This window comes from Salmo salar, chromosome 20 (genome assembly GCF_965601325.2).
Source record: "Salmo salar chromosome 20, fSalSal1, whole genome shotgun sequence".
In the NCBI taxonomy this organism is placed as follows: Eukaryota; Metazoa; Chordata; class Actinopteri; order Salmoniformes; family Salmonidae; genus Salmo; species Salmo salar.
In genome coordinates this window covers 60,421,236-60,434,189 of record NC_138310.1, presented here as the reverse complement: position 1 = coordinate 60,434,189, position 12,954 = coordinate 60,421,236, and the positions used below count along the sequence as shown (strand labels likewise).

The 12,954-nt window shown below is 44.3% G+C and overlaps 2 protein-coding genes across 5 annotated transcripts in view; one reads left to right on the top strand and one right to left on the bottom strand.

Annotated features, from left to right (window-relative positions):
* The window catches only part of LOC106581003 (tripartite motif-containing protein 3), a 29,258-nt gene extending 19,291 nt beyond the window's left edge, over positions 1-9,967 (top strand). For all 4 annotated transcript variants that reach the window (XM_014162648.3, XM_014162649.3, XM_014162650.3 and 1 more), the window contains 11 exons: positions 162-342; positions 710-880; positions 1,052-1,348; positions 3,102-3,366; positions 3,982-4,085; positions 5,043-5,210; positions 5,448-5,616; positions 6,053-6,112; positions 6,332-6,402; positions 7,448-7,588; positions 7,732-9,967. In XM_014162648.3, the coding sequence (XP_014018123.1) occupies positions 162-342; positions 710-880; positions 1,052-1,348; positions 3,102-3,366; positions 3,982-4,085; positions 5,043-5,210; positions 5,448-5,616; positions 6,053-6,112; positions 6,332-6,402; positions 7,448-7,588; positions 7,732-7,884 (1,780 nt within the window). In that variant the 3' untranslated portion in view covers positions 7,885-9,967. The remainder of the gene's footprint in view (positions 1-161; positions 343-709; positions 881-1,051; positions 1,349-3,101; positions 3,367-3,981; positions 4,086-5,042; positions 5,211-5,447; positions 5,617-6,052; positions 6,113-6,331; positions 6,403-7,447; positions 7,589-7,731) is intronic.
* Positions 9,827-12,954, bottom strand: part of LOC106581002 (complement C4-B) — a 27,438-nt gene continuing 24,310 nt past the window's right edge. The window contains exon 40 of the mRNA XM_014162647.3: positions 9,827-10,357. Coding sequence (XP_014018122.3) covers positions 10,216-10,357 — 142 coding nt within the window. The 3' untranslated portion in view covers positions 9,827-10,215. The remainder of the gene's footprint in view (positions 10,358-12,954) is intronic.

The window sequence follows — 12,954 nt, the reverse complement described above, 5'->3', positions numbered from 1 at the left end:
AGTGCAGTTTTCCAGTCTCTGGGTTTCAGCTTCTAATGGAGGACTGAAGGTCGATGGAAATTGGCACACACATTTAGTTAGTTCCTCTGTTCATGCCTGTTGGTTACTTGATCTGACAGTGGGAAGTTGTGACAGTATATGGTTTCCTCTTCCTGTCCCAGGCTTCCCCAGCTGAGGGCTGCTATAGAGCTGGTAGGGGAGATCTCCAAGCAGCTGACTGACAGGAAGAACGAGGCGGTGACAGAGATCAGCAGTACCTTTGAGGAGCTAGAGAGGGCGCTACACCTCAGGAAGACCACCCTCATCACTGACCTGGAGAACATCTGCTGCACCAAGCAGAAGGTACCTGCAACCGGATTAGGTCTGCTGTTCCAAATGACACCCTATTTCCTATTTAGTGCACTACTATTGACCAGGGCCTATAAGGTTCTGATCAAAAGTAGGGCACTGTATAAGGAATAGGGGGTCATTTGGGACACATTGATGGTCTACCTCTCTCTTACTTCTGTGAATGACTATCTCTCGACTCTCTCTCTCGGTCTTACCTCTTTTCTCCCTCTCTCTTCACTCTGTTTCTGACTACCTACCTACCATTCTCTCTCTCCTCTCCTCCCTGACTCTTACTATCTCTCCCCTCCTCCCTGTCTCCAACTATCCCTCCTTCCTCTCCTCCCTCTCTTAGCATCTCTCCTCTTCTCTCTGTCTGTAGGTGCTCCAGGCCCAGCTCTCCTCTCTCCTGCAGGGTAAGGACAACATCCAGAGCTGCAGTAGTTTTACAGAGCAGGCTCTTAGCCATGGCAGTGCTACAGAGGTTCTGCTGGTCCAGAAACAGATGGGAGAGAGGGTCAGCGCCCTGGCCCGACACACCTACCCAGAACAGGTTTGTTTGTTTGTTTGTTTCACATATATACATAGCCTATATAATCATTGTATATGTCCCAAATGGGCCCCGGTCAAATGTAGTGCACTATATAGGGAATAGGTTGCCATTCGGGACGAAGCCATAAGGATGCTGGTTAAACGTAACAAGCCTTCCCTTGCCCCCTCCCAGCCCCATGAGAACAGCCATCTTGACTGCCAGGTGGAGACAGAGGGTCTTCGTCGTTCCATCCAGAATCTGGGTGTGCTCATCACCACAGGAGCCGTAGGCCACACCTCCGTCGCCACGGGAGAGGGACTACGCCACACCCTGGTTGGCCAGCACACCACCGTCACCGTGACGACCAAGGACAAGGACAGTGAGCTGGTGAAGACGGGCAACGCGGCGCTGCGGGCCGAGATCGTGTCGATGGACGGGGCGGTAACCACGGAGACAGAGGTGGTGGATAATAAGAATGGGACGTATGAGGTGAGGATAATTGTACTTTGTGTATGACATTGTAACTTGCAATATATGTATTGTGTAATGTATGTATCGTACAGTTGAAGTCGTACGTTTACATACACTTAGGTTGGAGTCATTAACTCATTTTTCAACCACTCCACACATTTCTTGTTAACAAACTCTAGTTTTGGCAAGTCGGTTAGGACATCTACTTTGTGCATGACACAAGTAATTTTTCCAACAATTGTTTACAGATAGATAATTTCACTTATAATTCACTGTATCACAAAAAAAATCCTGAAAATGATGTCACGGCTTTAGAAGCTTCTGATAGGCTAATTGACATCATTTGAGTCAACTGGAGTTGTACCTGTGGATGTATTTCAAGGCCTACCTTCAAACTCAGTGCCTCTTTGCTTGACATCATGGGAAAATCAAAAGAAATCAGCCAAGACATCAGAAAAACAATTGTAGACCTCCACAAGTCTGGTTCATCCTTGGGAGCAATTTCCAAACGCCTGAAGGTACCACGTTCATCTGTACAAACAATAGAACGCAAATATAAACACCATGGGACCACGCAGCCGTCATACCGCTCAGGAAGGAGACGCGTTCTGTCTCCTAGAGATGAACGTACTTTGGTGTGAAAAGTGCAAATCAATCCCAGAACAACAGCAAAGGACCTTGTGAAGATGCTGGAGGAAACAGGTACAAAAGTATCTATATACACAGTAAAACGAGTCCTATATCGACATAACCTGAAAGGCCGCTCAGCAAGGAAGAAGCCACTGCTCCAAAACCACCATAACAAAGCCAGACTACGGTTTGCAACTGCACATGGGGACAAAGATTGTACTTTTTGGAGAAATGTTCTCTGGTCTGATGAAACAAAAATTGAACTGTTTGGCCATAATGACCATCGTTATGTTTGGAGGAAAAAGGGGGGCGCTTGCAAGCCGAAGAACACCATCCCAACTGTGAAGCACGGGGTGGCAGCATCATGTTGTGGTGGTGCTTTGCTGCAGGAGGGACTGGTGCACTTCAAAAAATAGATGGCATCATGAGGAAGGAAAATTATGTGGATATATTGAAGCAACATCTCAAGACTATCAGTCAGGAAGTTAAAGCTTGGTAGCAAATGGGTTTTCCAAATGGACAATGACCCCAAGCATACTTCCAAAGTTGTGGCAAAATGGCTTAAGGACAACAAAGTCAAGGTATTGCAGTGGCACCACAAAGCCCTGACCTCAATCCCATAGAACATTTGTGGGCAGAACTGAAAAAGCATGTGCGAGCAAGGAGGCCTACAAACCTGACTCAGTTACACCAGCTCTGTCAGGAGGAATGGGCCAAAATTCACCCAACTTATTGTAGGGTGCTTGTGGAAGGCTACCCGAAACATTTGACCCAAGTTAAACAATTTAAAGGCAATGCTACCAAATACTAATTGAGTGTATGTAAACTTCTGACCCACTGGGAATGTGATGAAAGAAATAAAAGCTCAAATAAATCGTTCTCTCTACTATTATTCTGACATTTCACATTCTTAAAAAAATGTGGTGATCCTAACTGACCGCAAACAGGGATTTTTACTAGGATTAAATGTCAGGAATTGTGAAACTGAGTTTAAATGTATTTGGCTAAGGTGTATGTAAACTTCTGATTTCAACTGTATGTATTGTGTCAATTGTTTAATGTACAGTTTTTATTTTGTATACAGCAGGACTATGTTCCCCTGGAGGTGCCTGATAAGTTTCTGTTCCATAATATTCTGCAGGTGGGCTATACCATGCGCTCTGAGGGGGAGTTCTCCTTCTCTCTCCTCCTGTACGACCAGCCGGTCAGGGGCAGTCCGTTCCGGCTGCGTGCGGTCAAGCCCTCAGACGTCCTGCAGTCTCCAGACGATGTGAAGAGGAGGGTGAAGAGTCCTAGTGGAACGGGGGGCCACATCAGACAGAAGGCTGTGAGGAGACCCTCCAGTATGTACAGCACCACCAAGAAGAAGGAGAACCCCATCGAGGATGAACTCATCTACAGAGTCGGTGGGTGATGATCATAGAGACATGTAATCCCTATCAATATTAGTCTAACTCTGTGGTACAGTTGCTCATATTGACTTTTTAGTCATTTAGGTGATTATCTTATGAGTTAAAAGAAGTGGATTTAACTAAAGTAGGTAAGACAATAAGTCATATTGCAAGTAAAAACAGCTTTCTTTGCTACGCTCTTTGATAATCAGTTAAAAAGCCTGCCTGGTACAAAACAAGCCATGGGGAAAGAAGGGAATGCTAACACTGGTTCAATGCTCCTATCATTTTTTAAAGCACTATTACTGATGAATACATTCACATTGACTGGTTATTTTACTCTTGTATCCAGAGGCAGTGCATGCAACTGAAGTTGGTACAGTAAGACCACATAATAGCTCTCTTAGTTTTCTCAAAGTGCAGACTGCAGGGTATAGACAATGCTGTGGGAAATACTCACACTTTGTTTCACTGCTCCCAGCAATCTTACTGATGAAGATCTTTTGAGGTCTCTGTGATAACTCGTAACTCTGCTATTTAGCCCTTGGGTCCATGGACACAGACTCTGTGTTCTTATTCTATGTGTGATGGTTTGACTCAGGCTTCTTACTGGATGTGTGTATTTGACAGGAACCAGAGGGAGAGATAAAGCAGAGTTTACAAACCTCCAGGGAATCTCCACCTCCAGCAACGGACGCATCGTAGTGGCTGACAGCAACAACCAGTGTATACAGGTGAGACTACAACCATACAACCAGTGTATACAGGAGAGACTACAACCATACAACCAGTGTATACAGGAGAGACTACAACCATACAACCAGTGTATACAGGTGAGACTACAACCATACAACCAGTGTATACAGGTGAGACTACAACCAGTGTATACAGGAGAGACTACAACCATACAACCAGTGTATACAGGAGAGACTACAACCATACAACCAGTGTATACAGGTGAGACTACAACCATACAACCAGTGTATACAGGTGAGACTACAACCAGTGTATACAGGTGAGACTACAACCAGTGTATACAGGTGAGACTACAACCATACAACCAGTGTATACAGGTGAGACTACAACCATACAACCAGTGTATACAGGTGAGACTACAACCATACAACCAGTGTATACAGGTGAGACTACAACCATACAACCAGTGTATACAGGTGAGACTACAACCATACAACCAGTGTATACAGGTGAGACTACAACCATACAACCAGTGTATACAGGTGAGACTACAACCATACAACCAGTGTATACAGGTGAGACTACAACCATACAACCAGTGTATACAGGTGAGACTACAACCATACAACCAGTGTATACAGGTGAGACTACAACCATACAACCAGTGTATACAGGTGAGACTACAACCAGTGTATACAGGTGAGACTACAACCATACAACCAGTGTATACAGGTGAGACTACAACCAGTGAGAGAAAGGTAACCATGTGTATAAGTGAGAGCGTGCAGAGTGGAATGAGTGTAGAAATTCATGGATGCAAAGCAGGAAATGTATTAGGTTAAGGCTAAAGTTTCAATCAAAGTATCACAGGTCAAACACATATTTCAGAGCAAATCTCAAATGCCACCTTGTTCCTTATTGTCCCTTTAGAAAAAGGTTATTTCAAATCCAAATCTGTTTCTGAGTGTTGTTGTTGTTGCGGTATTCTTATCCAGGTGTTCTCAAACGATGGGGCATTCAAGCTGAGGTTTGGGGTCAGGGGTCGGTCGCCGGGGCAACTGCAGCGCCCAACGGGGGTCACCGTGGATATGAACGGTGACATCATCGTGGCCGACTACGACAACCGCTGGGTCAGCATCTTCTCCTCTGACGGAAAGTTCAAGGTGAGAGGTCATCAGGTCACTCTAGGAGACTGGTCTTGAGAAAGACCTCGAGCTGAAACGTCAACATTAAACAGTCTCTACTATATCCCCTCTCCTTGTATGTTCTATACATACCGGATGCACTGAGCTTTCCCATAGCTGCCTCTTTGATTTGCACATCAGATCAGACTCATCACAATTCACATCTCTCCCTGTCCATCCCTCTGACCCTCCATTCTCTCCTTCGCTCCCTGACAGAGTAAGATCGGTGCAGGTCGTCTGATGGGCCCTAAGGGCGTGGCGGTGGACAGGAATGGACACATCATCACCGTGGACAACAAGGCCTGCTGTGTGTTCATCTTTCAGGCCAATGGGAAGCTGGTCACCAAGTTTGGAGCCAGGGGGACGTCAGACAGACAGTTCACAGGTAGGGGAGACACTCCTTGCTTGATCTATCTGTGGGTTTGCAGTTTTGGGACTTATTCCACTGTTTGTCACTAGTTTTGGAACAATTCCTGTTCGATTTAACCAGGCAAACCAAAAGAAGCACCGTGAAAGTATTTGACATGTACAGTATACTGTATTTGCACCAGGTCTGGGCACAGCTAGCACTGAGCAACGACACAGACCCATGTACTATACGTAATATATGCACTGAGCTGTCCCTTTGATTTGCACCTCAGACAGTTTGCAGGTACTGGGGGGAAAATCTTGTATTCTCCTTGTTTTCACTCTTTGGTCAATGTGATTCTCTTCCGTTTCTATAATCTTCCAATGATATGGTTCCACTAGCTACATGGAGAAACCTGTCACTCGTTTCAATCTCATCTCTGACTTTGACCTTTTTATTGTTTATTTTTTAGAAAAAAGTGGTACAAGCATTTCACTGGAACCAAAGCTGAGTAAATCTGGCCCTGCGTTCAGTAAGTATTGATGTATTGTATAGCAGTCTCTTCATGATACAACTGCCCATTGCCGTGTCTTACATTGTACATTGCTTGATGTTTCCCTTTGTGGCTAGTGTTTCCACAGTCCTGTTGTGTACAATGTCCTAAAATAGTCTGGAACTTCCTCTACTGCACTGTTATGTTGATGACTCATCTTCTCTCTCCTTCTCCCCCTCCTTCCCTACCCTACCCTAGGTCCCCACTTTGTGGCGATCAACAACAAAAATGAGATTGTGGTAACAGACTTCCACAATCATTCAGTGAAGGTACACCTCACTATTCTCTCTTTGTGTGTGTGTGTGGTGTGTGTGTGTGTGTGTGTGTGTTACTGTAGTCATATCAGGTTGGTTTAAAATGCCTTGACTTCAGGCCTTCAGTGTTCTGTTGTTGCAGCTTTATGTCACTCCCTCACTGCCATCCTGTAGTTACTGTACGTCACTGTGCCACAGGAAAATGTTCCACTCCCACTGTTGGCTATCTGATGTCAGTTTGAATCATTTCAAATGAAAGGAGTAGAAATCGCCGTTATAGTCAATGTTGGATGTGTGTAGTAGACTACATCTGAACTGTTTAGGTTAGGGTTGTGGTTTAAAGTTGTGCTTGAGGCTAGGATTAGGGTTGAACCGGGATGTGGACATGAAGCTAGGGTTGAGATTGAGGTTAGAGTTAGGGTTGTACCTGGATGTGGGCATGAAGCTATGGTTGAGGTTAGAGTTGAACCTGGATGTGGGCATGAAGCTATGGTTGAGGTTGAGGTTAGAGTTGAACCTGGATGTGGACATGAAGCTATGGTTGAGGTTAGAGTTGAACCTGGATGTGGGCATGAAGCTATGGTTGAGGTTGAGGTTAGAGTTGAACCTGGATGTGGACATGAAGCTATGGTTGAGGTTAGAGTTGAACCTGGATGTGGACATGAAGCTAGGGTTGTTAGAGTTGAACCTGGATGTGGACATGAAGCTATGGTTGAGGTTAGAGTTGAACCTGGATGTGGACATGAAGCTAGGGTTGTTAGAGTTGAACCTGGATGTGGACATGAAGCTATGGTTGAGGTTAGAGTTTAACCTGGATGTGGACATGAAGCTAGGGTTGAGGTTGAGGTTAGAGTTGAACCTGGATGTGGACATGAAGCTAGGGTTGAGGTTAGAGTTGAACCTGGATCTGGGCATGAAGCTATGGTTGAGGTTAGAGTTGAACCTGGATGTGGACATGAAGCTAGGGTTGAGGTTAGAGTTGAACCTGGATGTGGACATGAAGCTATGGTTGAGGTTCGGACACACTACTTCTGAACAGTTTGAATCCCTTCCCTAATAGGTGTACAGTGCAGACGGGGAGTTCCTGTTTAAGTTTGGTTCCCATGGCGAGGGGAACGGACAGTTCAACGCCCCAACCGGCGTTGCCGTGGACGCCAACGGGAACATCATCGTTGCCGACTGGGGGAACAGCAGAATACAGGTCAGTTAATGATGATCTTGATGACAAGGTCAACAAGCAGCCTTAGTCATTATTTTTTGTTTGCCCTTTTGCGTTAGATCAAAAGTAATGTAACTTATTATGAGTACAGCTGACCCTGACCTTGTTTTTGTGTTGTCCTGCAGGTGTTTGATAGTTCCGGGTCGTTCCTGTCCTACATCAACACCACAGCAGACCCTCTCTATGGTCCACAGGGCCTGTCTCTCACCTCTGATGGACATGTGGCTGTGGCTGATTCTGGCAACCACTGCTTCAAGGTTTACCGCTACCTGCAGTAGCCATTGCTTTAGGGAAGGTCTGTTGCAGGCCAACCACTACCAGGGTGCGTCCCAAATGGCCCCCTATTCCCTTCATAGTGCACTACTTATTACCATAAACCCACAGGACTCTGGTCAAAAGTAGTGCACTATGTAGGGAATAGGTTGTCATTTGGGATGTACCCCAGATCCGGGCCGGACAGACAAACCAATCACAGCCTGACCTGGGTCCCAAAAATAGGTCAAATACTTGAAAGTATTTGAGATGTGCTTGATTTATCTATTTATTTGAGTTTGCACTTTTGGGACTGTTTCAGGCAAACCAAATCAAGTGCAGCGCTTGAAGTATTGGAAAGCATTTGATCTAATGTATGTATTTTTGCCCCCAGGTCAGAGCACATGTGCTAGCACTGAGCAACGACACAAACCAATGTACTATACATAATATACAGGTGCAATGATCTTTCCCATAGCTGTCCCTTTGATTTGCACATCTGATCAGATCCACATCATTCAGTTAGACTTCTCTGAACCCCCCAACATCATGAAGTAACAATATAACCCCAGTTGACTCCTCCCTGTGGTGTGTTACGGAGTTACTTTGTCCCAAATGGCACCCTATTCCTTATGTAGTGCACTCCTTTTGACCAGTGCACTATGTAGGGAATAGGGTGCCATTTGGGATGCATCCTGTGTGTGTAGAGTGTATTTACCTCTTTGTTCGGTCATTGATGTAAAACTATGAGGAGGTATGAAGTGTGTATATACTGTAACTGATATGAGACCACACCTCGTTCAGATCAGTGATAGATTGAAGTATAATAGAGCCATGTTGTGAAGAAGCTGGTCCCAATGCATGAAGTTGTATCATTACCTTGTCAGCTCAGACAGGATGACATAACAGTGGAGTTTATGAACTCATCAGTTGTTTCTTCTCCATGATAAGTGCAATGAACAATGTGCTTACAGTGAAACCAACCAACGCAAAAGCTTTTGAAACTATTTCTTTTTCAGTTATCTAAGAACAAACTGACTTAACCTAAAGCCATCTCGCATATAAAAGGTCATCACCACCTGTGCATTGATTTGCTGTATGTACTGTAGAATGGATCATTATGCAGCTTTATCTGTGCTTTGATTTAAAAACATTTCTTTTGGTTATTCCGAGAACAGCAGTCTAGCATTCCAGCGTTTCTAACTAAGTATGGCAGCTGTCCTAAAGTGTGCTTTTTAAACCAGGAGTCCAGCTGGAGAAGAGATGTCATGATTAATGCATATGTGAGCAGCACAATTATTATAAACTTTTGAAAAAGTACAAAAATGAAAAATGGAATTGCTAATTTATTTTATACACTAGCTCAGCATTTACAAATTATTTTTCTAATTTGTTTTATTTGTATTTTTTTTTAATTCACGCCTTTGTCATTTGTCTCCATATACAGAAAAAAAACCTAGCCAATTGAGGGGATTTTTCAGAGTAGAACAAACAGTGCAGATTTAGAATTTGTAAGATTTGATTTGCCAAAAAATAAATAGTCGGTTTTGAAATCCAGTACCCATGATTATATTACTTAGTGTTATTGAACATGCAAAACTACATTAGTTATTTGACTAACTTCTGGTTTTCAATCTTAAATAAACACAGTCAACAGAATTACTGTTTATATAGTTTGTCTTCAGAAGCTGAAACCACAGTGTGAATGTTTCACAGCTTCAGCATGTTAAAGGACTAGAGCTATGTTTCATTGCCTTGTTATCACAGTTCATTACCAGGTTATAGCATTTCATTACTGGGTTAAAAGTTCATTACCAACTTAACTATTGTCCTGAGGGAAACATTTGCATTTGACGAGCTACAGTGGAACACCCCCTAGTGTTCATCACTGTAACAACACAACACCTTTGGTGCCACAACAGAGTCCCTATAACCTCTGACGTCATGAAGCCAAACAGCAGCCAGACAGACTGTAGCCAATCACAGGTTATTTTATTAAGGAGTATTAGACACATCATCACTATCTGTAACTTTGTTTCAACAATATGTCTCTCAATCTTCTTTCTCTGTGAATATGCACTGATAATAAAAGCACATGGTTTATGGAGATACTGAGTGTGCTTTCTGCTTTCCTCTATACAAAAAAATATATCCTTCTCTGTATCAGACTCTCTCTGTTGATGTCCAGGACAGTTATCCTGGGTCACGTGACATTCAGGAAGCACACCTTTCTGAACAGTTTCAGATAGAAATGTATTGCATAGAGCCAACATATTTCCCTATTCTCAATGGCAGAGAAACATGTCTGTTCTATATCATTTATTTCTATCTGGACGTTCACTGAAGGCAACCGTGGTTTAGATTGAACACTGGTTGAGCTCGTAATCTACCATGAAGTCCTTGAGCATGTTGCAGGCTTTACGGTTCTTAGTAACTTTACACTTCCTCTCCTCTGGAATCTCCTCCAACCACATCGCATTATCCAGGACATAGACAGGCCTACAGAAGACAACATTTAGTTATACAGGCCTACAGAAGACAGCATTTAGTTATACGGGCATGGGTAGGAGAACATTTAGTTATACAGGCCTACAGAAGACAGCATTTAGTTATACGGGCATGGGTAGGACAGCATTTAGTTATAGGGGCCTGGGTAGGACAACATTTAGTTATAGGTGCCTGGGGTGGACAGCATTTAGTTATACGGGCCTGGGTAGGACAGCATTTAGTTATACGGGCATGGGTAGGACAGCATTTAGTTATAGGGGCATGGGTAGGACAACATTTAGTTATAGGGGCATGGGGTGGACAACATTTAGTTATACAGGCCTGGGGTGGACAGCATTTAGTTATACGGGCCTGGGGCATGGGTAGGACAGCATTTAGTTATAGGGGCATGGGTAGGACAACATTTAGTTATAGGGGCATGGGTAGGACAACATTTAGTTATAGGGGCCTGGGGTGGACAATATTTAGTTATAGGAGCCTGGGGTGGACAACATTTAGTTATAGGGGCCTGAGGTAGACAACATTTAGTTATAGGGGCCTGGGGTGGACAACATTTAGTTATACGGGCATGGGTAGGACAACATTTAGTTACAGGGGCCTGGGGTGGACAACATTTAGTTATACGGGCATGGGTAGGACAACATTTAGTTACAGGGGCCTGGGGTGGACAACATTTAGTTATACGGGCATGGGTAGGACAACATTTAGTTATAGGGGCATGGGTAGGCCAACATTTAGTTATACGGGCATGGGTAGGCAAACATTTAGTTATAGGGGCATGGGTAGGACAACATTTAGTTATAGGGGCATGGGGTGGACAACATTTAGTTATACAGGCATGGGGTGGACAGCATTTAGTTATACGGGCATGGGTAGGACAACATTTAGTTATAGGGGCATGGGGTGGACAACATTTAGTTATACAGGCCTGGGGTGGACAGCATTTAGTTTTACAGGCCTGGGTAGGACAACATTTAGTTATAGGGGCCTGGGGTGGACAACATTTAGTTATACGGGCATGGGTAGGACAACATTTAGTTATAGGGGCATGGGTAGGACAACATTTAGTTATAGGGGCATGGGGTGGACAACATTTAGTTATACAGGCCTGGGGTGGACAGCATTTAGTTATACGGGCCTGGGGCATGGGTAGGACAGCATTTAGTTATAGGGGCATGGGTAGAACAACATTTAGTTACAGGGGCCTGGGGTGGACAACATTTAGTTATACGGGCATGGGTAGGCCAACATTTAGTTATAGGGCATGGGTAGGACAACAATTAGTTATAGGGGCATGGGTAGGACAGCATTTAGTTATACGGGCATGGGTAGGAAAACATTTAGTTATAGGGGCATGGGTAGGACAACATTTAGTTATACGGGCATGGGTAGGACAACATTTAGTTATAGGGGCCTGGGGTGGACAGCATTTAGTTATACGGGCTTGGGTAGGACAACATTTAGTTATAGGGGCCTGGGTAGGACAGCATTTAGTTATACGGGCTTGGGTAGGACAGCATTTATTTATAGGGGCCTGGGTAGGACAACATTTAGTTATAGGGGCATGGGTAGGACAACATTTAGTTATACGGGCATGGGTAGGACAACATTTAGTTATACGGGCATGGGTAGGACAACATTTAGTTATACGGGCATGGGTAGGACAACATTTAGTCATACGGGCATGGGTAGGACAACATTTAGTTATACGGGCATGGGTAGGACAACAATTAGTTATACGGGCATGGGTAGGACCACATTTAGTTATAGGGGCATGGGTAGGACAACATTTAGTTATACGGGCATGGGTAGGACAACATTTAGTTATAGGGGCATGGGTAGGACAACATTTAGTTATAGGGGCCTGGGGTGGACAACATTTAGTTATACAGGCCTGGGGTGGACAGCATTTAGTTATACGGGCCTGGGGCATGGGTAGGACAGCATTTAGTTATACAGGCCTGGGGTGGACAGCATTTAGTTATACGGGCATGGGTAGGACAGCATTTATTTATAGGGGCCTGGGTAGGACAACATTTAGTTATAGGGGCATGGGTAGGACAACATTTAGTTATAGGGGCCTGGGGTGGACAGCATTTAGTTATACGGGCTTGGGTAGGACAACATTTAGTTATAGGGGCCTGGGTAGGACAGCATTTAGTTATACGGGCTTGGGTAGGACAGCATTTATTTATAGGGGCCTGGGTAGGACAACATTTAGTTATACGGGCATGGGTAGGACAACATTTAGTTATACGGGCATGGGTAGGACAACATTTAGTCATACGGGCATGGGTAGGACAACATTTAGTTATACGGGCATGGGTAGGTCAACATTTAGTTATAGGGGCCTGGGGTGGACAACATTTAGTTATAGGGGCCTGGGGTGGACAACATTTAGTTATAGGGGCCTGAGGTGGACAACATTTAGTTATAGGGGCCTGGGGTGGACAACATTTAGTTAAAGGGGCCTGAGGTGGACAACATTTAGTTAAAGGGGCCTGAGGTGGACAACATTTAGTTATACGGGCATGGGTAGAACAACATTTAGTTATAGGGGCCTGGGGAGGTGGACAACATTTAGTTAT